This window comes from Sceloporus undulatus, chromosome 1, assembly GCF_019175285.1.
Source record: "Sceloporus undulatus isolate JIND9_A2432 ecotype Alabama chromosome 1, SceUnd_v1.1, whole genome shotgun sequence".
Lineage (NCBI taxonomy): Eukaryota > Metazoa > Chordata > Lepidosauria > Squamata > Phrynosomatidae > Sceloporus > Sceloporus undulatus.
Genome location: NC_056522.1, coordinates 106,241,658 through 106,267,667, shown reverse-complemented (window position 1 = coordinate 106,267,667; position 26,010 = coordinate 106,241,658). Strand labels below are relative to the sequence as shown.

Here is a 26,010-nt window from a genome sequence, read left to right as displayed (position 1 = left end):
TCTATCTATCTATCTATCTATCTATCTATCTATCTATCTATCTATCTATCTATCTATCTATCTATCTATCTTCTATTTTATTTACTTAATTCCTATGCTGCCTTTCTTCCAGAAAGGGAATCAAGGCAACTTACTGCCTTTGAGATGCAGTTTGCTAATCTAAGGTATCCAACCACCAGTGCCTGCCTCTGAGAAGCAGCTCCTCAGAACCAAGTATTGCAATCTGAGTGGATCTGCAGAGCTGTGCTGTGCAGATAGCACTGCTTTCCACAAGACAGGAAAAGCAGTGGTGAAGATGGCATCATTTATCTTCCTGCCTCAAATGACACAAAAATTCAGCTGCCATTGGATGCAGGAATTACCTATTGAGCTGTGTTTCTTGGTGTTTTCATCTCCTGGCTGGCAGTAGTAAAGAAAGTAAGCATAACTTCTTATAAAAGAAACTTATTAAATGAACTTCCTGACAAAAAATTTGTATATTTTTAAAAGGCTTCCATAGTTAGCTGGAAGGAAGGACCGGTGCTTTCCTGACCATTTACTGGCAGTATTTGAAACTTTTAATGAGGTTAAAAACCTCTTTTTGAAAAAAAGAGAAATAAAATCTGATTATGAAATATTTTTTCATGTGAAGCATTAGCACCAGATTTCAGAAATAGCTGCCAGTTATGTATATTTTTTTAATTGTGAGTAGTTCTTCATACTTGGAAAAGAATGGTATTAATTATTGTAGAAACTGTGAAGTTTCCATGCAAGTTTTGTGTAATGCAGCTTGCACCCCCTAATGGTTAGTAAGAGATTTAGTCTGAGAGCAAGCCATTTATAAGGGATTTTTGTCAGGATGTTAAATAAATATCTTTTATATGGAAATGAAACATAATCTGCATTGATTCCAGGCTATACAACATTTACTAAAACCCATTTTCATTAGTCCACAACTTGTTTTTAAATATATTCTAATATATGGCAAGGTTCATATCAATAAATCCAGTTCAGAGCAGCATCAGTGGCAATTTGAAAGAGATTCTTTGGACATTAATTGGAAAATGTCTTTTAGAAAGTGACATCATCATCATCATCATCATCATCATCATCATCATTGCAGAAACAAACTGTCAGTTCATTATTTATGGCATTTGTATTTTTTTTTAAAAGAACCTTTTATTGAATTGTTGCTTTAGGTTCAAAACACATTGCAGAAATAATTCACTTTGGGACTGCTTTAACTTCCCTTTCTTGTGGTTTTGAGAGACATGTTGCCTTCTCTATCAGAGAGCTCTGGTGCCATAATAAACAACAATTTCCAGGATTTCTTAGCTCTGAGCCAAGGCAGTTAAAGCAGTCTCAATATTATTTTTGCAATATGTTTTGGACCTTAGATCACATTTGATGGCTCCCAAGTGAGGCAAAAGTATAGACACTAAATTTTATTTTTTTAAAAAAAAAATTGTTTGGGAAACCCACAATCCACACAGAGACATCAATTGAGTGTGAAAGCATCCCTTGATGCCACTCAACTAATATAAATTTTGGTTAGCAGAGTCATTTACTGCCCCAGACCCTTACTTGCCAATGGTCCAAAACACACTGCAGAAAAAAATCCCATCTGAGGTCACTTTAACTGCCCTGGCTCAGTGCTAGGGAATCCTGGGAATTGTAGTTTATTGTGGTACCAGAGCTGTCTCACAGAGAAGGCTAAATGGCTCACAAAACTACAGTTCCCAGAATTCCCTAGCTTTGAGCCAGGGCTGTTAGAGTGGTCTCAGACTGGATTATTTATGCACCGTGGATTGGATCAATAGCATCAGCACCACCCACAGACATCAAGCCCTCAATCTTGGAAATGTCAATCAGTTTGCAGACTTGCATTGTACAGTTCTCCACAGTCCCATAGGAGACCAGTGCCAACTCCCATCAGTTTCCCACCCCTTATTTAGAGGAACCGGTACTGTACCCTGTCCTTCTGCTCTTTAATTTTTTGATTTGAAACTTAGGCGGGAGCATCATATTGTGAAAGATGGATAATACTGTACTATTGTGAAATTGCTGGCATTGCATCCCTGAACTAGCCTGTGCATTAACAATTGCTCACATGTGTGGTTCCATGATTTTGGAAAACTCACAGAGTATGAAGGAAGTGATACCATTGCAGTCTTTCATTGTAGCTTACCATATGCCTGGCCAGTGTACTTTCCCAAAGAACTGTTGGCCTAATCGGCCCAATATAAGGTTATAGTTTGGAAAACCGTCCCCATCCATTTTGTTTTTATCTCATGCAAAACTTCAGAAAATTTATGCAATGTTTGATAAAAAAAACACTGAAAACTTTTCTGTAGTTTTACATAAACAATTTCAGTGTTAAGTTTGGAAATGAGTTTCAAATTATAGTAGGCTTTCTTCTAACTGCCTAGCTCTTGAGTGAGTAAGTACTACTTCAAGCACAGAACAACTGCCCTGCTGTGTGGCTAATGTACTGTGCAATAAACTGATAATGGTAGGGGATGGTAAGCCAAAAATATTACTACAATGTTAGTGGGAGGAAGAGTTGACAAAAGAAAAGTGGTTCCTGCTCATGTTTATTCTGTTCTCCTTTTCAGAGTCAGCCTTCTGCTGCCTCAAAGCATAGCTCTTTTTAAAGTGTCATGTTCCTGTATTTCTCTGCAAGTCTGTTACAGCTTGACCAAGAGTGCATCTACACTGTAGAAATAATGCAGTTTCACGCCACTTTGAGTGTTGCCACTTCCTATGGAATCTTGGGATTTGTAATTTTACAAGGTCTTTAGCCTTCTCTCAAAAGAATACTGATGCCTCAGAAACTGATTAATCTTAAGATTCTGTAGGATGGAGCCATGGCAACTGAAGTGGTGTCAAACTGCATTACAGTCTGCCCTTGCCGCACACAGGGGATCCATTCTGGACCCACCCACCCTCCACAGCATAAGGCAAATTTTGCATATGCTGGAGTCCCATTGATTTGAATGGCAGCATGCTCCCCTGAAATTTCCCCCCCTAGTGTTGGTTACAGACATGTATTCTTGTTTGCATGATGGAAAGCAGAAGGAAATGTCCCCTACAAGCCTCCAGCTAAATCTAGTGGTACAGCTTGGTCACTTTATGATGGGTGAAGTAATGTCCCACATGACCTAGTAAACCCTTAAAGCCTGTTGTTGTGCATCTTCAGTTCATTTCTGGCTTATGGCAGCACTATCATGGTGTTTTCTTGACAAGATTTGTTCAGAGAGAGGTTGCCATTGCCTTCCCTTGAGGCTGAGAGAGTGTGACTTGCCTAAGGCCATCCAGTGGGTTTCATGGCTGAGCTGGGAATTGAACCATGGTCTTCAGAGTCGAACATTCAAAACCACTATGCCACATTGGCTCTCAGACTTGAAGCACCTGGAGCCAAAAGTGGCTACCCTTCACAAAATCATAATAAAAGAGAGTGGACAATTCAGTTAATTAAAAGGTGAGACTACTGCTTCAGTTAATAATTGCCTTTTAATCCAAACACTTCTGTAAAAATTACTTTTCACCACACACACACACACACACACACACACACATCACTGCACTCAAAGCAGTATTTCCTAGCGTGCATCCTTGGGGATATAATTCTTGATTTGATTGATTAATTCAAAAAAACTGGAAATTTTTTTATCTCCAATACAAGTACAAGACGGGCTTTATTTGAGTTATCTTAAAGTAAATGTAGTAGCATTTGACAGGTTTTTTTGTATCTTATGAGCTCTGTTTGTGTGTGTTTAGCTTCACAAAATGAAAGGGCACTAGTTTTTCACAGAAATAGTTATATTTTGTGCAAATCCCAGGAGTCACAACTCTGCCACACACCCCAAAAAATGGTGACCCAGTCTTCTAATGAGAAAATACTTTTGAGATCATTGCCAAATATTTGCAATGTCATTTCCTTGTGCCAAAATTATCAGAGTCATACAAAATCTCAAGAGCAGTGAGATATTGTCATGTTCCTACTCAAAACATTTGGCAAATTCAATGTGTTGTCACTAGGTGGCAGCAAGTACATAGTTTAGTAAAAGGGTTGACATAATTTAAAGGATTTCACTAAATTCCTAAATCATTTTTGAAAGATCCTGAAGCTATATTTTTACTTTCTCAAAAGAAGGCTGCAGCTTTTTTACCTTGGCAGGGCTGCAATTTGCTGGACATCAGGAAGACTCTGAAAATTAAATCTCTTTCTGAATTACTTTGTGGTTAACTGCCATCAAGATGGCTTTCACTTATGGCGACTCTATGAATAAAAGGCTACCAAATCCTCCTATCATCAACAGCCCTGCTTAGGTGTTGCAAACTCAGGGTTATGTCTTTGATGATTGAGATCCCATCTGGGATCCAGTCTTCCTCTTTTTCCTGATTTCTTCTACCTTACCAAACATTATTGTCTTTTCTAGTAAGTCATTCCTTGTCATGATGTGTCCAAAGTAACAATCTATGGTATCCACTGAATTATTCCCCTGTGCCACATTTCAAATGATTTGATTTTCTTACTATCAGCTTTCTTCACTGTTCAGCTTTCACACCCATACATAGACACTAGAAATATGATGGTAGAGACAATCCTAACTTTAGTATTCAATTATTTATTTTTACACTTCAAGATCTTGTCTAGTTCCTGCATAACTGTCCTTCCAAGCCCTGGTCTTCTTGCCAAATCTCAACCACAGTCTCCATTGAAATATATACAGTATTGAGTGCTTTCAATCTGTGAGCCATTGTTTTGTTTCCCCTATTTGTTGACAGATTCTAGTTAGAATGAGAGTGGATTAGCCTTGCAAAACTCAACCAGTCACTCTCCTGCTTCATTTTTTTCTTCCTCAGCCAAATTTTCCTAAAATCTTTGCTGATGCCTATTTATATATTCCAATCACCTATGATTAGGAGTCCTCTTCTGGTGTGTGATCAGTTTCTTCCTGGACTCCAGCACAGAATCTTTCAGTTTCTTCTTCTTCCTCTGCCTCTGTAGTTGGAGCATAAACTTGGATTTTGGTTATATTGATGGGGTTTTCCTGAACTACTTTTTAAACTACCTTTGAGAAATATCTCCTCACTATCATTGCCACCTTTTTTTTTTTTTTTTAGATTTTCATTTCCTAAATAAAACATTATGACTGAAAATGTCCCATTCCTGTCCACCTCAGCTTATTTACCCCAATTATTGTAATATATATATATATATATATATATATATATATATATATAACATTTCTTGTTCTACTATGTCTAGATTTCCCTGATCCATGCGTCTCACGTTCCATGTTCCTATAATATATATTGTGCAGCTTTCATTTCTAAGCATGTCAATAGCTGAACATCCTTTTGGCTTGAATCATTAACCACACTACCCACAGCTGTCATCTGCTCTGCCCCAGTAGCTCATTGAGTGCCATCCAGCTTGGAAGTGTCGTCATCTGGACTATCTCTTGTTTCATTTGGGATTGTCTCATCACAGGGTTTCCATGTTAAAAAAATATTCAAACAGGGTTTACTGTGCCTCTTTGTGTGCAGTGCTAGCAAGTTAGCTATGGTGCCATTGTTATTGTTTCTAAGAGATCCTCCACCATTGTCATCCCTACGCCAAACACACACACACACACACTCACACATACTGTACACACTACTGTTGCACTTTAGTCTGGCTCCTAAGCAAAAGCTTATCTGACATAGGAGACCCTACTAGCAGCACTGCTGCCATCAGCATAGCCTCTTTCCTCACAGTAGCATGCAGTCTCACCACTGTGGAAAGGTAATGCCGTTGGTGAGACTTCTGTTCAGTACTCTGGTCTGAATTGGACTCTATCTGGTTTTGGAGAAATGACAAGTCAAGGGGAAGGTAATTGCCTCATATGATCATATTATATGGTGCACGTGACCAGTATTTTCTAGTGTGACTAGCCACATCACTCCATATTTACAGGGAGAGGTCTTTCAAGTCACCTCCTTGTAGAACCTCTTCTTTGGTGATGTTCATATTGGAGCTGGACTTTTTCTTTAAAAGTGTGTGCTTTACTATTGAATTGTGGCTCTCCTCTTGTAGATAGGGACTGTTGTGACAGCAATAACATAATGTTAACTTTAATTTGATTATCAAAAATAATCCCAACATCAAAGAAGGAACTACAAAGAAAAAGCCATCATCGTCATCATCATCTTTTTTATTGATAACCTTGTATTTATTAAACTCCAAAGAATAGCTTTCATTCACATAAAATAGGAGAATAGGAATTTAAAATAAATTAGGATGTGACAGTGTTGTTTCAGTTAATATTCTGTTCTGATTAAAACATTTCTATGAAACATCTCTTTCCTTATTGATGGATAATATTCTACAGGAAACAGGGAGTTCAAATCACAACTAAATGAGGCAGAACTTGTTAAAAAAGAATTGATGTCTGGCATTAGGAAAAACATGAACTAGTAGAATTCTCTCAATTTGTCATGGCTAAATGGGGATTAAGGCAGTTAAAATGATCATCCTTTCTAAACTGTTAAATCCATTTTAGGCTCTCCCTCTTGATATATGCACAAAACTGTTCAAGGTTTGACAGGACATATTTGACCAGTTCATTTGGGAAATTAAATAGTCTAGAAATAGCTCCAATATTTCACCTTATCCAAAAGCTAGGAAGGCATTTTCCTGTCCTCTTTTTCTTTTCAGCATAATTGGGAGTTCACCCATATTAAAAAGATCTTTTATGGTTTTTAAAAATAGAAATTAAGCAGCAGGTGTCAAATCTGTAGTAAGATATTTGCATTCAGATATAACAACAATGATCTATTGTTGTGGCAATACATTATGGTAGATTTTGAACTCTTGTCCTGCTCCCATTTCCTTATTTTCAAATGACAAAACAAGTTCTGAAACGTTAATTTGTAACAAGCTAGATTCATATTTTGTTGTAACACTGGAAACTAGCATGTCAACATTAGAAACTGTGTGGCCATTCACATGTTGCTGGTCTGTAGCTCCCACCAGCCCTAGTCAGCATAGCCAGTGGTGTAGAATGCTGGGAGTTGCAGTTCAACATTACCTGAGCAGGTGCACAATTCCCATCCCTGCACTATATGGCTGTGCAAATCATATACTGTATATCACTCTCAGCAAGGAAGATCCATAGCTTGACAAAGGTACCTTTTTATACTATAACTTCCATACACACCAAGGCAGTGGCCATGCTGGCTTCAGGATCCTGGGAGTTGTAATAAAAATAATTTGTAGTCTAAAAACTAATCTTTGTAGTTCAAAGAGGTAGTCCAAAATAGTAGCCATGGACATGTTGGCATGGTGATTCTGGGAGCTGTAATTCAAAAGAAGTCATTTCCTAGCTCTAGGGAGAGCCTACATAAAATGTTTTAAAAGAAAAAAAGTTTCCATTTTTGTCACTAGTGAAGGATAACATATTTGAACAGTTGATTTCCACTCAAATTAAAAGTCTACATCTTTGGCATATACGGCTCTTACACTCTATGGAGTTGCTCATATTACACCATATTCTCATGTTTCTTCCAGACAAAGTTATAATAAAGGTATTCTTTCTTTTGAAGAGATCAAGCCTTTGTTCTTGGGTGCTTTCAGATGAAGAGATCCTGCTGACATAATTCTCAATCAGCTGACCTTGCATGTATTTCCATTGTCCCCTGCCCCCCCTTTTTTTTTCTTAGCAGACAAAATGAGTTGTGGACATATTATTATTATTATTAACCTTTATTTATGAAGCGCTGTAAATTTACACAGCGCTGCACATACAATCTTTTTAATTAGGCAGTTCCCTGCCCTTGGGCTTACAATCTAAAAAGACATGACACAAAAGGAGAAGGGAGTGGTGGAGGGAAAGAGTAAGAGGTCCAGCAGTTCCTCTCTACCTCCGAGGCCTGGACCAAGGCAGATGGACTGGAGGGAGGGCTTGGCTTCATAATGGATGGTTAATCTTCTTCTAGGGAAAATACATACTCTCAAGTAGGATAATACATATACAGTACATAGCAATACAGGAAATGGTTCGATAAACAGGCACCAAAAGAACATCAAATAGTAAGCAACAATTATGCAATGCCTGGGAAGGCTTCTCTGAACAGGATGGTTTTCAACTCCGTTTTGAAGCTGGTTAAAGAAGTGATGGCTCTTGCTTGTGGAGGAAGAAGGTTCCAGGAGTGAGGGGCAGCGAGTGAAAAGGGGCAAATCCGAGATGGGGCAGAGGAAATCCTGGGCTGAGACAGGAGCCCTTGACTACCAGAACGGAGGGCCCTAGTGGGAAGGTGAGGAGAAAGAAGGTCTGATAAGTAAGGAGGGGCCAGTCCATGGAGGGCTTTAAATGTCGACAGCAGGAGCTTATACTGAATGCGGAAAGGGAGAGGGAGCCAGTGAAGGGATGCCAACACAGGAGAGATATGGTCACAGTGGTGGGCGGATGTGATAATGCGTGCAGCTGAATGCTGGACAGAGATTAAAGGACGGAGGTGAGAAAGAGGAAGCCCAGCCAGGAGGACGTTACAGTAATCAAGTCGTGAGATCACTAAGGCATGGACCAGGAATGCCTACTAGTGCAGGGGCCCACTGTCTAAATGAAGGAGAGTTTGGAATAGGGGAGAGCAGGGGATTCTGCTATAGAAATCTACTCAAAAATTTCTAGCAACATGATACTGTGGTTACCTTTATTTAGGAAAAGAGACTGCATAAGTACTAAAGGGTGCAGAGACTTATATAATTGTTTTATCCGTACATTATTGTTACCATATATTGTGGGATATAAATTTAAAGAATAATCTTGTGTCTTAATATCTTAAATACCAAAATAGTTTGATTCTTTAATAAAATATTCTTTAATAGAAATATTTTAAAATAAATAATAATAATAATAATAATAATAATAATAATAATAATAAACTTGATTCTTTAATAAAAAATATAGATGACTGTTGCAAGCAAAAGCGCTTTGAACAGAGTCACATTTTGGATAATTTTTCTCCTGCACACACACATACACACAAAGAGAGATGAAGATTCTGACTGAGAGATTTCAGCAGATGTCACCTGTAAACATGGCTGTAGTCAGTCCCCCTCCTCATAGCTTCACAATCCATGCACAGGAGAAGGGGACACATCAGTAATTAAGAGCCTACTCTCTGTGGTCTGAGTTCCCAGCCCCAAACCTGCCTAATCAGATAGGTTACTTCTGGATCCAGGTTTTAGATAATTCTAATATTTTTATAGCAGGAGTTCTTAGCCTGGATTCCATGGACCACAGTACATGGGAGGTACATAGATGGAAACTGGTCAGAAAAAGTGGAGCACAACCTCCACCACTACCCAGCCCTCTAATTTCTTTCCTAATACTTTGAAAATTGTGCTTATGTGCATTTGGCCGAGGAGAGAAGTCAATAGCTTTCATGATTTTCAGCAGGGTCCATAACCCTAAATTCTGTGAAGTCATGAGTTCTTACAAAGTGTAAAGTAAGGCTGTCTGTGAAATCCCCATGATAAAGTAGGCTAGAAAGATACCTTTGGTGGATCTGAGTACTTACAAAGACAATGCCTCTTTCTTGGTTCCAGACTATTCTGGGATTTTTACCTCTTTCTGAAGCATCAGAAGCCAAGCATGACTCTTTATCTTGGACTTTGTTTAGTGTTGTGTAATATGTTTGATAGACTTTTTGTCACTTGTTTTGCATGTCTTGAAGTGTCACAGTGCCCCTGTTTCTTCTTTCATTCATTAAAAAATACTAGAAGTTTATAAAGAGCAATGACACTGAGTGAATGAAATAAATATACCTTCATAAAGGTGTATCTGTGGTACACTTGAAAGGTTTGTAATACATCAGAGATACTGACACGCCTAAAATTAAAAGAAAATAGTACAAGTCCACCTTTCAGACAACAGCACCATGATGCCAGAGTACAGAAAACCTTTGGAACATCTTTGTACCAACTGGCCTTTGCCTTTCCAAGTGCTTACTCATTCCTGCCAAAATTGTTACAGTGCCCAGGGTGAAACCTCTGCCAGATGGTCTGTATTTCCTGTGGCAGAGCTCTTGGCTGGAGTAATGGATGATGTAGCCAGTGCTGCCTGGAGCATTTGGCTTTGTACCGAGCACTTTCTTTCTGCTCTTGCTGCTGCCTCCTTCTATTGAAGCAGCCAAGCCCTTTGCAGTGGTGAAGAAATAGGCTGAAAATTTCCTATGCGATTTGAGTGCTATGCATTGTATAATAAAGCACTAAAACCTGTTTTACTAATTGGAAATCATCTGTGTACATCATTGGAACCATGTTTGCAAAATGGCTATCCAAACTATTGTTAAGATGAGATGTTGCACAGGGTGTGGATATGGTGATGCATACTCTTTAGATAGGAGTTTATTTGGTGTAGAAATATTCTCACAAACTATTCACAAACCGATGAAGTGAAAAAACTGTGACTCAAATTACCCTTTCATACAACAGACTAGGGAGAAGGTTACTCTTACATGGGTAGAAGACATATTTCCTATCACCTATTTTTCTCTGAGTGGAGAGGAGTGCTAAGAAAAGGACAGGAGCATACAACACAGGCATATGTTTACCAACTCATCTAGTGTTTTGTGAATAGGACAGAGGAATCCTAAGTGGAGCAAGAAGAGCAATGAAGTAGATTCATCATATTATCCAAAGACGTACCACCTAACACTTCAAAGCAGAGTAAGGGATGGCTGTTCATTTAACAGATCAAGGTGGCACCCACTGTACCAGGTCCAGAGTGGATATAGTGAACCCAGTTTAGGCCTCTCTGGGGAAATGGAATGGTTTTCAATCCAGTGCATCCAGAGCAATCTTATGTCCATTTCTGCCCCCCTTGTGGAATTCCTCATTTTGGGACTTTTTGTTAGTGAAAGATCCATCTGTGGTGGTTGATTGACCACTAAGTCATTAAACAGATAAAGCCAGAAATTCCCCAGGAAGCCAAGATGATCAAATTGAGGTTGTTGTACTTTGGCCCCATCATGAAAGGCAAGACTCATTGTCAAATAGTGTGATATCACATGTAACAGAAAGATATATGAAAAATGACTTGGAAAATGAAAATGAAAAATGAAAGAAAATGACTTTTGTCATTATTAATATTTTGTCTATACAGTACTAGCTTTATTATCATTATTAGATAACAGGAATAGTTATCTGTCAGCCATAGAAGATAGTAAAGTTAATATTTTCTTCCAGTTGCTGTAGATGCATTTACTGTGCAACAGTTCCAAAATATTTTAGTTATTACTTTGGAAGCTAGACCCATAAGCTAGCTAAGATTTGGAAGTCCACTGAGTTTAAGCTATTTATCCTATTGAAATCAGTGGTTTGCCATGGGCTTAATCCAAGTGCTGCTTTGCAGCAGCTGGCTTTGAGTCAACTGCCAAGACTGTTTCATTCCCTACAAGATATTGCAATTTCAAATACCCTTCTGCTCCTTTTCATGAAATAGTTGAAGGCTAAGAGGCTTAAATCTTCATTTTTGTTTTGTTCTGAGGAGGAATACTGTGCACATTCCACACAGAAAAGTAATGTCTAGGATTTGGTAAACCATTCTATGAAACTGACCACAGATATTTAGCAGAGGGGGAGGGTATATAGAAATACTAGCGAAAGGGAGTTTGCTTGCAGCAAGCAGAGGTGCATGTTACTGGCAGCCATTGGAAATTCTGCCCTGGTCTGATTCAAGGACATAACTGGGAGGAAACCCCCAGCATTCCTTCTCTGTGTGTTTTTGCTTACTGTGTGCTAAAAGATTGTCTTCTACTATGAGGTAAAGTTCAGTCTCCCAATTTTAGCTTTTAGATGCATGACTATAACCATTTGAAGACTTCTCTATGTGTTTTAGGTGACCTATGTCCTCAGTTTCAGCTTTCTGATTAGAAAGAGCCAAAAGTTTGGGTAGGGGGCATATTTTGCTGGCTTGGACTGTACCAGAGCATCCAGATGCTCCAGTGCTGTTTTGGCACTTTCTCTCTCTATGTTTCTCTCACTTCACAGATGTAAATGAAGGATTTCAGTAGGGTTGAGTGTTCTGTGAGTTGGGAAATATGTAGCCACCCTATTTTGTGTGTGTTAAGTTTGGAGAAGTTTTAGGACAGAAAATCACATAAAAATCACACACATCCTTTTTAAAAAGTGGGGGGTTCTGGAGACTGATGTGGGTTTTCAGGGACTACAGAAATGAGGTTAAAGTTGCATGTGGTGCACAGATCAGATTTTCCCCACACCTGATACAGAACTAGCTTAGCTGTGTGGAGATACTACAATGGTCTCCCATTGCGATTTTTAAACATGGATTTTAGTGATCATGTTCATTAAATTCCTGTTTTCATGAAATTCCTGTTTTGACATACCATAACTCTTTATTTTGAATTCTCTATTTCAGAATAAGAGTAGGGCTTGGAAAGGTTTTATTACCATTCCCAGAATCCCTCAGCCAGTAATGTTACACAACTGTTCCACTTCAATAATTTTTAGATACCTATGCATGTGTACTTGGATTTGTATGGATGCTGAATTCTGCTTTTTAAAACAAATATATTAGTTTTGCTGCCCCATGAATAAGTAATTGAAGCACAAGCTTCTTCTTCTTCTCTCTTTCTCTCTCTCTCTCTACACACACACACACAGAGTTATCTCTTTGTAGGGGATCCATTCCAGACCACCACCACCCGACACAGATAAGAAAAAACACAGGACCACAAATTCTGTTGTTCCCTATGGCAGTGCAAAATGAACATGGCCTCTAGCATAACCATGTGTGCACATCTCCATGAAGAACAACAGGGCTTGCTGTCCACTCAAATCTGCAGGTGGCAAGCCTGCAGATAGCAAGAGCCCACTGTATATATGTATAATTATGTTTGAAACTGATGAAGTTATTCATATAAACTGTACATTCAAATTTCTCTTATTTCTTCAAAAAATGTTATACATTGCAATTTTAAGGATTGTGACACTTTTATACAGATCACAATTTTATAATACTTTTTTTAAAAAAATAGATCGTAATCCATTTTATGCAAAGTCTATAGACCAACTGTAGATATCTATGACAGCTCCCTCTTGGCATTTGTGCCAGTGGAATCTTATCAATGTATTATTATTATTATTATTATTATTATTATTATTATTATTATTAAAACTCAAAGCATTTTGTAGGTATTTGGGTTGTAGAGAGGGCTGATCAGACAAATGTTAAAAACAGACCAGTAAATGAGCAGATGGTAAATATGTGTAACCTTATCCTTTACTTTTCAGAAAATTGTGGGATATACTTTCCAGAAGTGAAAAGAAATCCAGAAAAATATATACAGTGTTGTCCTGATTCTGTGAAAAAGTGGCTAAGAAGGCTGAAGGACAGTGGAAAGATTCTGCTTTTAATTACAAGCTCTCACAGTGACTATTGTAGACTTTTATGTGAGCACACCTTAGGGTGAGTGTAATGTATCCATAAGGAGTTGTTTAATTGAAACGTCTGCCTTCCAGATAGTAAAAAAAATGTAATTAATGTTAGAAATTAGGTGCTTAATATTTCAGGGAATACACACTTGTATCAAAAGATGTATGTAAAGATAATATAGAGCAAGTTCACCTATTACTCTTAATGAGAGTGAAACAGCTCAACTGTGGCATTCTCCTTGGTAAAACCAGTTGGCACCAATATTATACTCATTTGCACACCAGTTTAAAATCTGGCTGTTTACCTGGCTGTTCACCTGAGTATTTGAGGCCTACTGAAGTCATGAGATAATAATAATAATAATAATAATAATAATAATAATAATAATAATAATAATAATAATTTATATCCCACTATCCAAACGATTGAAGTGGCCTACATTAAAAATATCCATAAAATACAATAACAATCTGTTTCATTATATCCCAAACCCTCTCATCCACAATAAAATACAATTAAATTATTGGATAATTGTTAAAACAATTATTAAAACAGGGGTGAGACAGTTAGGGCAATTGTCAAATGAATAAATGCACGGTTCCTAGAAGTTCATCTTAATTTGGAAAGGTCTGCTGGAAGAGATATATCTTGACTGCCTTTTTAAAGCAGTCAAACTAGTAATATTTCAAATCTCTTCTGGAAGGCCATTCCATATTTGGGAGCGGGTGAAGAAAAGCTTGCTCAGTGAGGTACAATTCCTCGATCTCTTCCCTAGCTTTCAGAAGGAAGTGAACTCAATATTTTGACACTGTGTGCCTCATACTCTTAATTGGGTTGGTTCTCAATTTGAGTTGATTGTTTTAATGGCAGATTTTATGTATGGGATACATTATTTTTATAATTCATAATCTGTTTTTTTGTTTTTGTTTTTGTTTTGAGGACACCAGGCTGACAGTAATGGGTGCAGAAAAAAAAGACAGAAAAAAAAATCCTTGAGACATTCACACATAATTATCACCGGGGTGTTGATAATTTTGTGCAGCATCTCTCCCTTCCTATGATACGAAAAAATTACAAGGCAAAACACCCGATTATCATCGTCCTTTAGAAATGATTGCTTCTACTTTTTCTTGTTCTCCTTTGCTGCAAAAGATATCAGGAAAATGGGCCATAATGCCACAAATATATAGAATTCCACATGGTCCCTTATGAGCCCCTCATAGTTATCCCTCAGCCTGCCATCACAACAGTCTAAACTTCCATGACTGATACAAGAACATACAAGGAAAAGAAGTTTTCCATTTCCCGGGTCAGAGATTAGAACAGACATTGGGCCCAAATAAGGATAATAGTTTCCATTTTTAACTATTCTTTGTTGCACTAGCATTTAAATCAACCTGTTTTATACAATATAAGGGTTTTTCACTAGACAATAAAATATGGTCAGAAGAAAGAGACTTAACTTCTTAAAAACATGTGAGAATCTTAAGAATATTAAGAAATTTTTAGTAAGAGTTAGTTTTGGGTCTTTTTAATTGTGGCTTTTATTTTGATTAAATTGTCTGGAATTGATTTGAAAATGATTTCATTTATTATATCCCATTCACAGTCAGATATCTTTTGATATATAATGTATAAACATATTTTGTTGGTTTGTTTTATCATTACAGGAATGATTTTGCAGACCTTTTTGATATTATAATTACAAATGCCCTGAAACCAGGTTTCTTCTCTCAGCCACCTAATCAGAGACCTTTCCGAACACTTGGTAAGCTAAAATAATACTTAATTATTCACGACACATTAAGACAGGAGGGCATATGTCTTTCTAAAATCATCAAGCCTGTAAGGAATGGAAATGATAAAGGGTTGGGATTTTTTTTAACATACACAGCTAGTTCCCTAGGAAATGCATTATGTCAGAAAAGAAACACAGCTGGAGCAAGTCAGGCATGAAACAGACAGGCAAAATAAAGCTGCTTCAAGTGTTTAGACAATGCACAAGGTGAAGAGAAAGGAAGCCATACTTTGAGGCTAAAAACCAGAACAAAAAGAAGCTGGGATACTCTGAATCAAAGTAGAAAATGTACATCTTTGTATGAGCATATAAATGGCCCAGCACTAGTGTGGGACTGCGGCAAAGCAAAATCTTGATGGCCAATAATTCAATGGATGTAATGACAATATACACAGACAGTCCAGGGGGGCATGGGGTGAAGGGGGCATGTATTGGGGGGAGCTCCATGATTGTGTTTGCCACGGGGCACACTGATGTACAGCTGGTGCATTGCATGTGCGACTGTGTGACCTATAATATGGGCAGGTGTTTAATGGACTGACATCTAGGGAGGAAGAGGTAAGTAACTGGAGGTCATTGGTGATGTGTGCATGGTGGGCAGGGGGCAAAAAATAATAATTGTATGACACGGCTTGACACCATCATTGCGGGTGGTGCAACACCAGGTTTCCGAACCACTTTCAGATAATGCAAGATGGAGCCGCTTTTTCCTACCCATCTGTTCCAGCCCTCAGAAAGTAAGGCAGTTTTAAGGTGGGAATCATTGCCGTCAGGAAAAGAAGTCAGGCAAAACTCCTTTGGGAGACTATTTCCCTTGGTGTCATATTTTGGCTCTGGTATGTGCTTGCAAATATATGCTTCCCCATTTATGCACAGCAGTTACATACTTGTTTTGCTATAGGTGTATCTCGATTTTTTATTTTAGCTGTACATATAAAAATTAAGATAATTAATTATTCTGTGTAACAAAGTAGACTGTATTGTTCCAGATGGATATCTATGTATATCCATTTGAAAAAGGAATTTGGGTAGCCCTCCACAACTACTGATTCACTGGCCAAACAAGGCCAGCTCACCATAGTTTGTGCCTTTTTAACTGCTTGACAGACTTCCCTGTATCTGTAGACCTCTGCAGACACCAAAACCAGACACCATACTGTCAGATTTCCATTTAGCTTAGTGTATTAGTGTTGAAAGCAAACACTTTTATTTATATTTTATTTATTTTGCCACTTTTATGACTCACTTTCCTATAAGCTACTAGAAGTAGCATAACAATATGAAAACATAAATTGCTATAACATTGAATACTCATTTTGATAAAATTGCATCCAGAAAACAATAAATTTTAAGAGGTAGTATGGACAGGGTCTGAGAAAATATATATTGGATATATAGGATGGGGGAAAATCAAATTTCTGCATATTTAATGAAGTTGTAGCATTATAAAAATCGATATTTCTGAATAAATATAAGAGATTTCACTAGGGAATTACCAACAACAAATTACATTTTGTTACGAAATTATAGTACAAGGCATATACAGTTCTAATATAGCTCTTGAATCTGCAACGTCAATTCATACATTAAAGATATAAAGCATCTCCCAGTTTATCCTGTAATTTGATCCTATCTGACCCTTGTATCAGAAATATGTTTGATTAGTTACATGGACGCAAAGATTAGTTAGGTTAAACTAGGGCTGCATCCACACAGCAGAAATAATCCAGTTTGGCACCACTTTAACTGTCATGGTTCAATGCTGTAGAGTTCTGAGAGCTGTACTTTTGTCAGACATTTAGGAAAAATAATTAGCATTCTTTTTAGACAGTATGGATATCTAGAAAATGCTAGGAAGAGGGATCGATGTCAGCCTGTTCTCTCATGGACACACCAGTCTTAGGCATTCTAAAGCCATGTTTTGGAAAAGTTAGTTTTAAAGACTGCTGTTCCCATAATGCCAAGCCCACATGGCCACTAGTGCCTACAGCTCTTGAATGGCAGTTTTCATCAGGACATGGAAATGACTGATAATTGTCCCCTCCCCTATCCTGAATTGATTCCTTTTTATTGCTGTTTTAAATAATGTAACATAAAATGCCCGTGTACATTTAACACATGTAATCTGTCAGAGTCTGTTGCTCTTTGCTGTTGTGACAAAAGCAATCAAATTACAATAGGTTTTCTTTAGCCCTTGATATTCCTGGTGTTTACAAGGTTTACAGACTTGCAAAACATACCCTGGTGGTGTACAAGAAAGTAGGGTTATAGATAAAGGTCTGAGTGATAATATATCATAAAATTAATGATGCTGTTTTAAGATCCAGTTTTCCTGGTCTCTTTTCTAGTGATTCTCTGCATAAAATGATAACTGTTCTCTCAAGCCTTAGCCAACCTTATGATATATTCTGTGTCACAGTGAAATCTTTTGGAGTTTCTTCCTCATGTTTATTTTATTTATTTATTTTTAAGTTTGTGCTGAAAATGTAAGTTGCTGTGTTTAGTCGTTTCCCCCCGATTGTTAGTTCCAGCTAGAATAGATGCACTGAATATAACATCAGTGTCCACTTACCAAGGCTGCATCTGTACTACATAAATAATCCAGTTTGACATGACTTCAACTACCATGGCTCAAAGCTATAAAATTCTGAGAACTGTAGTTTTGTGGGACATGTAGCTTTCCCTTCAGAGAGATCTGGTACCACAACAAACTGCAAATCCCAGAATTCCATAGCATTGAGCGATGGCAGTTAAAGTGGTGTCAAGCCAGATTGTTTCTGTAGTGTGGATATAGACTAAGTTTTCATTAGTTCAGTGGATTTACTCTAGCTCAGACTGTCACTTGGCTTTCAAGAATATCATCAGCAGCATCATTATCATCACCATCATCAATAACAACAACTTTATTTGTATTCTACCTTTTTCTGAAGACTGGGATTGAAGGCACTTTACAAATTAAAATGATTACAGTATATTTTTTAAAAAATAGAACTAAACAATATTAAAAGATGCACTGAAAAAGGATAAAAAGCAATCAAAACAGTACCCATTTAAAATAATATAGCACCCTATTAAAAGTGCTTTCCTTAAAAACCTTCAGTTCTAAAAGTCTGTCAGAATAAATTTTTTAAATACGTTTTCTCTCCTGACAAAAGAATAGCAGGGGGTTAGCCAAAAGGGAGTTTCAGAGCCTCAGAGCAGTCAATGAGAAAGCCCTATCTCATGTCCCAACCAGCCATACCTGTGGTGGGACCAAATAAATGGCCTCTCCTAAGGATCTTAGGGTCTGGGCAGCTATATTATTGGCTTGCAAGATGCCCATAGCAATATGAAATATGCATATCGCTGGTAATCATTGTCAAAAATCAAATAACCATAGTTTGGAAGCAAAGTATTCCACCCGTTGATAGAAAAGCTCTTTTTATTTGCAGTCTAAAGATCAGCAGGAGATCCCATGGGAGGAAAGAAGAAGCAGTTTCACTTATTTCTCCTTCCCTTTCCACCAGCTCCCATACTTCAGGGGGCCCCAGCTACCTGGAACAACTTTTAGGAGAGAGGAAGATGAGGAAAAATTGGTAAAAAAATAATAATCCTTGTGTGCTATATTCTGTCCCTGGGATCTCCATTTAGAAATCTTAATGCAGTGAGAGTTCAAGTGCAGGGTTCCTTGCTGTAGATCCAGGGAACCTGTCCATCAGCTCTGCTTTGAAATTAAATGCTACATTTTGCATTCAAGCAATATGAGAGCTATGCAAAATTCATTTCCAAGAAAACTAATGCTGTTTTCCTCCAGAGACTACACAGACACAATATTCCTTTTGTTGAGGGATGAAAAGGTTTTTAACTTATTCAGCCAAATGCACCTAATATAAATGTTCCGCTCTGGAAATAATGTCCTCCTCAACTGAAGATGCTACAATATTCATTCTACATAATAAATGCCTGGATTTATTTAAAATTTGGATCAATTTAGTGCTAGTAAAAATTTTACTGTGTTAGCTGAGAAATACACACTGTTCAGCACTCCTGCTATGCTTCTACGGCATAGACAGAACTTTTCCTTTCAGTATCCAGGGCAGCCTAATATTTTTCAGATTATTATTAACTGTCATCATGTCAACTTGAGTTTACGGTGACAGTAAGAATGAAAGATCTCCAAGTCACCTTATCATCAATCCCTACTCAGGTCTTGCAGACTCAGGGCCATGGCTTTATTGGTTGAATCTATCCATTTGGAATGTGGTCTTATTCTTTTCCTTCTACTTTGAGAAGCATTACTGCTTTTCTATTGACTTCTCATGATATGCCCCAAGTATGACAGCCACAGTTTGGTTGGCTTTTGGAGAGAGTCCAGGTTTGATTTGCTCTAGGACTTATGTATTGGTCTTTTTTACATTCCATGGTATCCACAGAACTCTCTTCTCTGGCATCGCATCCCAAATGTCTTAATTTTCTTCCTATAAGCTTTCTTCCCTGTCCAATTTTCATAACCATACACAGAAATCAGAAATACGATGGCATGGAGAATCCAGACTGTATATCAATGATATACAGTATCTTTACATTTCAGGATCTTTAGTTCCTTCATAGCTGCCCTTCCAAATATTAGTCTTCTGATTTCTTGAGTGCAGTGTCCATTCTGATTAATGATTGAGCCAAGGTATGGAAAATCTTGAACTATTTTAGTGTCTTCATAGTCTAATTTAAAGTTATATAAATTATTGTTGTTGTTGTTTTCTTAATGTTCAACTGTAAATCTTCCTTTGTACTTTCTTCCTTGACTTTGTTCAGTAAACATTCCAAGTCTTTGATATTTTCTCTTAGTAGTATGGTGCCATCTGCATATCATGAATTGTTGATGCTCCTTCCTCCAGTTTTCACCCCCCCCTCCTCCAAGTATAGTCCGGCTTTACATGTTGTATTTTTGGCATATGAATTTAAAAATTAGGGGGATAAAATGCAGCCTTGCCTAAACCACTTGCCAATTGGAAACTGTTCTGTTTTCTGTCCTAATGGTAGCTCTTGTCCTGAGTACAGGTTACACACCAAGGCAATTAAATGCTGTAGAACATCCATTTCTTTAAGAGCAATCCATGGCATTTTAAAAAAGGAAAGTATTAATGGAATATGCATCATACAAGCACATTCTGAACATTCTTCAGAAAATTGTGATTGGCTGCCCAGTGCCCACTGAAGGTCAGGCAAACATTGTGTTGAATATAGGATCGTATTTAATTTGTCATCTTAGTTTTTTTAATAGAAGCTTTTAGACATGGGAAAGATGTGGACCATGGAGTGGCATTAAAACTTTTCCAGTGCCATGGTCCCAGTGAAAAATACCATTGTCAAAGGTGCAGTTAGCTTTGAAAAGGCAAATAGTACTGTGCAATTTCAAATGGTATTTTCAGGGGTTTCCTTTTTTGTCAGCACCATGACTTAGGGAAGGAGTTAAAAACTTTTCAGCAAGCTGGTCTTGTTCCCTGCAGCTGCTATGATTTCTTTGTATTTAAAATAGTTTTTAAAAATAACAACAACCATTATGTGTTGTTTGAGCCCGAATTGGGGGGGGGGGGTGGTTGATTTTGTTAGTGTACCATGTATGAGATGAACTTTGAGGACAGGGAAGCAGTAATGAGAATGTTCTGTGAACTCTTGTTCCAACAAAATTATCTTTCCCCTTAAATAAATGTATACTATAGGCAAAAAAAGTGTTTTAAAAAATAAAATGTTGAAGCTGTGAAAAATATTGTTTGTGAAGGAGTAAAGAGGATAATTCCTTCATAAAGGATTTGGGGGGAGCAGGTGAAAGGTGATAGCATAGCATTTGTAAATTTACAAAAGAAGGAAGTCTCCCCCACCGCAAGCAGATATTGTTGTCTTAATATAATTTACTGTAAATATTAGATGGTGTGTCACAGTTCCTAAAACACAGTTACATCACTTGTACAGCTAGTAGTGGGATTTTCAAACCAGAACTTGAATCAATTAATGAGAGAAATAAAATGAAAGATTTTGCATACTACATTCCTTACAGATTCAAATGTGGCAGCAACTGCCAAAATGCTTCCTTTAGGCATAGTTTCCATGCATCTGTGTGTGCTGGTTTTCATTAAAAGCTTCACTGTTCATTTGTGCATGGTCTTCCCCTCCCCACCCCCCACAAAAAATACCTTAGGTTTTTTTTCCCCCTATTAGGGCTAGTCCTTAAAATAAACTATTTTTTCACAGGAAACACATTCTGCTTTTTATTACCATTAATATCAAGTCAGCTATTTTAAGCATGTTATAATTAGTTCTAAGAGTTTCTGGTGATGAATGTAACCCATAAGACAGAGAGAGAGAGCATCATATTTCGGCAAGGATCTAAATCCAGGGATTAGGAAAGGTTAAAACCCTGCCTATAACTCACAGTGGCTGTCTTCTCTGCTCTTCTATTGATAAAAAGTGCTGAGTTAACCCACAGCTGACCTGCCTTGTATTATTCTGAAAATATCTGGGAAATAGGAACACTAATTTAAAAAAAAAACACAAATAGATGTAAGTTAGATGTAAATCAGTAGATGTAAATTAGGGAAATTTGCATGAAAATACAAATCAAACAATTTTTCCCCACCCCTGCTTTTTAAAAGACATATACAGGATTGCAGTGTTAAAAGTATCTTCGCTCTTTGGCTGCATCTGCACTGCAAAAATAATCCAGTCTGACACCACTTTAACTGCCTTGGCTCAATGCTATGGAATTTTGGGATTTTTAGTTTGTTGTGACACCAGAGCTCTCTGACAAAGAAGGCTAAATGTCTCACAAAACTACAATTCCCGGAATTCCATAGCACTGAGCCATGGCAGTTAAAATGGTATCAAACTGATTTTTTTCTGAGTGCAGAGTCAGCCCTAGCAGATTTTTTTAGTTTGAAAAGTGAGAGTATTGCTGATTTGTGATCATTCTTGAGAAAAATAAAACCAATGTGATTAGTTTATCTATCTTATCCTAATTATTTTTTCTTCTGGCATAATGAAATGTTATAGAGGCAGAATGAAATTCCCTAAGAGAACACAATCTGTCAAATGGCATTCCACTCTGCCAGCCAACTTTCCACTTTTATGAAAAAGTCATTAATCCATTACAAAATGTCGACAGGAACTTAGTCCTTCTAGTAGCCTTTTAGGAGAAAATGCATTTGTCACATATTAAGAATATGTTGGTATTGATATATTAAGTATAAAAAAAGATATATTAAGTATCATGTGTTTGTTACAGAATTTTTGATGCTTTCATCAAGGAATGCTGGGGGACATTAAAGCACTCAAAGAAACTTCCATTGCTCTTAATAAACTGCCAAGACTGTTCCATTCATTTAAGATGAGCAGTATTTACTGTCTATATTCATGTATAGGTCTAGAAATTTTAATGAAAAAATTACCCCAAAACCCTGAGTCGACTTATCTATGGGTCATAGTAAGTACTGTATTTACCTCTTATTAAAAGAAAAGATAAAGATAAAAGGAGCAATTCCCTGGTGAAAAGCAGAACTAGAAGCTCTGATACCCCCCTCCCCCCAATACACATCTGCTAAATTAGAAGTGTAGGGTGTTGCCTATTACTAAGTCAGATCTGTGGTCCATCTAGCACAATATTGTCAGTTCTATGAGTCAGTGACTCTATTGGGTTTTAGGCAAGATTCTTTACTAGCCCTACATGGAGGTGCCGTGGCTTGAACCTGGGGCCTTCTGCAAGCAAAGAACTGTGGCCTAGCAGTCTTCAGCAAAGTACTAATCAGGTCTGACCGTATCATGTCCTTGACCATGTGAAGACAATCCCCCTGAACTGGAGCTATATACAGTCGACCCTCGCTTTATGCAGGGGATCCATTCCGAACCCACCACCACACCCGCGCGTGCAAAGCAAAAAGCGGGTATGCTCAAGCCCTATGGGCTCACTGTATTTTGGCAGTAAACAGAGTCAAATAGGAGCCATTGAAAAGGGAATCATTGGAATCCAATGAGGAGCAGTAAATATAGGCATTTATTTTCAGCTTAAAAATAAGTGTTACATTTAGGAATGTGCTAATTTAAGCAAGACCTTATTCCTCCTTTAATCAAAACTTCTTAAATCTAATTCTCTTTTGTTGCCACTCATAAGCCTTTCTCCTGAATTAAAAAGAAATAATGCATTAATACTGAGGACTGTTACCATACAGCTGCATTTACAGATGAGACAGGTGTAGAACAAAAGGAATCTGGAGATACCAGAAGTTCATAGGGATCACACAATCGTCATAAAGCTTGCATTTTCTTTCTTATGTAATGCTAGTCACATGGCATTCTGCTCTCTAAATGTAATATATTTGAGGCTGCAGTTATCTTGGAAAGAATGTTTTATACTTAACCCCTTTGCTTCCAGATAGTTGATGTTTTACACATTTCAGGACTGAACTCTAGCATTCAGCATTAGTTTGGGGACTGAAACAGCCCTATGGATAGTGTATTCTGCACGGGAGCTATGGCATACTCACCTAAGAGCATCTCCCTATTTTCTCTTCTGATTAGCACTTCATGTGTTCCAAAGAGTTTCCCTGACTTTTTGATGCACCCTTTCTGATAAGGTGCAGGGCTACCATAGCAAAAGGCTCTGAGGACCATCCCACAAGATCCTTTGAACGCTGCTTGGGGTTTCTTTAAGGATCCTTCCCTGAGGGTATGACTATTCTTGATCACTTAGATAAGTGGAGCATTATTCAATAGTAGCCTCTGTGTGATCGCTACTTTCAGATTCTTGCCTTTATTATTGCCATTATCATCCTGACTGAAATAATGTTTACAGTTCTCAGAACAGATTTGCACAAACCCAGATTTGTATGGCTATATGTGATTCTTGGCAATATCTGGAAAAAATAATAAATACTATCTTCTGAGACTGAGAAATTGAGACATATATTTAAATCATTTGGCAAAGCACTCTGGTGAAGTATTGCGTTTTCAAATAAGTAGAAGGGAACAATAACAAAACTTAGATCTCCTTCCGCCTAAGAAGAATGAATGATCAACAGTTATGGAAGTTTTGAGAAGAGCCTCTTCCCTTCCCCATCTTGATACCAGGGTTGGGGGATGGGCCATGATTTCTCATGCTTGGAGTGCCCAAATTTGTCCTATAAGATTCAGTGGGAGTCAGAAGACTGGCAAATATACTTCTAGCCTCTATACTTGCCCTAGATTCTGTTTTTTGTCATTCCCAATAATGAAAAAAACATGGTACCAGCCTTTAAATATATATCCGCATTATAAAGCGTTTAGTCAGCCCAATGTAATTAACACAATATTAATTTTTTGGCAACTTCTAAATCTTCTAAAATAATTGATTGCATTTCTACACATATACAAAACATTGTTCTGCTGAATGTATCCCAGTTTTTGAAAGCACTTCCCATACAGTCAGTGTGGACCTTGGCCAAGTAGATATGTACAGTACTAAGGTTGCCTGATTTGACTACAGAGTAGGGCTCCTGAAGTTTCAAGCCTGAACAGATTGTGGAGCATAGAAGGTACTATAAGGCTCTTTTCTACCACAGCAAAGGTACCTGTCTTCCCTTCCCTTCCAAACCTGAACTTTCAGCCTTGGCTGTCCCCTCCCAACACAGTAAGGAAAGGGAGCACAGGGGTCCTGGTGACAGTGAGCGGGGTGCCCTGCACATGTCCTCTGCCTGCTCTCTCCTGGAAACTCAATAACCATGTTGGGAGAGGATGGTGTGGTTGGGCTTTTGAAAGTAAATGAGGACCTTCAGTCTACTCGACAGAGCTTTATGGTACCTTGCCCTGCTCCACAGTTTATTCAGGGTTAAAGTTACAACCCACCCTCTATCCAGCCATATGTATATCTCTAATATTGGCCATTATCCACTAAGAAAGGTCTGGGTGGACTTCTCATGTGAAGAGTCTTGGAGCAGTTAAGGAACAAAAAGATAACTACATAAATTAAAATAAATAAAAAAGCAAGCAAGCAAGACAATAAATTGTGTCATTGGTATTTTTAGGAACATTTCCCCCCCTTAACAACCCTTTGAAGAACTGCATACAATAGTTTTCTATCTCCATGGACATGCCATGCATCTGAAATACTTGATATCCTAAAATGATTGTCAGACAACCGTTAAAAGAGTGAGAAAGAGCAATAAATACTGTATTTCTTACTGAAATGTTTTCCAAAGTGTCCAACTACAAAGTGTTTTAAAATAGTGATACAATTATAGAACAAAGAAGGGCAGTCAGATGGATTTGATGTGTTTGAACTACTCTGGAAAAATAAACCAGGAAATGATAAGTTAAAAATAACAAATCTTACTTTGCCCATAATACTGATTGTTTGTTTATGCAAAAAAGCATGAAAAGGAAACAGTCTTTCTTCATGACTGATGGGGAAGAGTCTGTTTTTACTTGGGGTTTCCTTTCCTTTTCTCTAATTTGTAGAGCATCTCTAATAAATAACTATTTTGTCTAGAAAACAGCCTTTTCCATTTAAAAATGCTACTGGAAAATAATGGTTGGTTGAGGCCACTTTTGGCTGTTCTTGTAAAAGCATTAACACAGACCATATTTTGACAAGTTGGCAAGGAATCCGAACAGCTTTATTTGTATTTTCATGTCAACACTATTAGATAATATGTGCAAATGCCCTTTGTGAAAACGCATGCTAGGCCATTGGTTAAGACAAGGAAGAAAGTAGTCCACTGGTAGCATTATGGTGTGGCTTCCATGTCTGGATATGCTGAGAGAAAATAGCATGGACATGTC

General features: G+C 37.7%; 1 protein-coding gene across 5 annotated transcripts in view; it reads left to right on the top strand.

Moving 5' to 3' along the window:
- The window catches only part of NT5DC1 (5'-nucleotidase domain containing 1), a 129,128-nt gene that overhangs the window by 86,363 nt on the left and 16,755 nt on the right, over positions 1 to 26,010 (top strand). For all 5 annotated transcript variants that reach the window (XM_042445334.1, XM_042445330.1, XM_042445333.1 and 2 more), the window contains exons 7-8: positions 13,286 to 13,460; positions 15,098 to 15,195. In XM_042445334.1, coding sequence (XP_042301268.1) covers positions 13,286 to 13,460; positions 15,098 to 15,195 — 273 coding nt within the window. The remainder of the gene's footprint in view (positions 1 to 13,285; positions 13,461 to 15,097; positions 15,196 to 26,010) is intronic.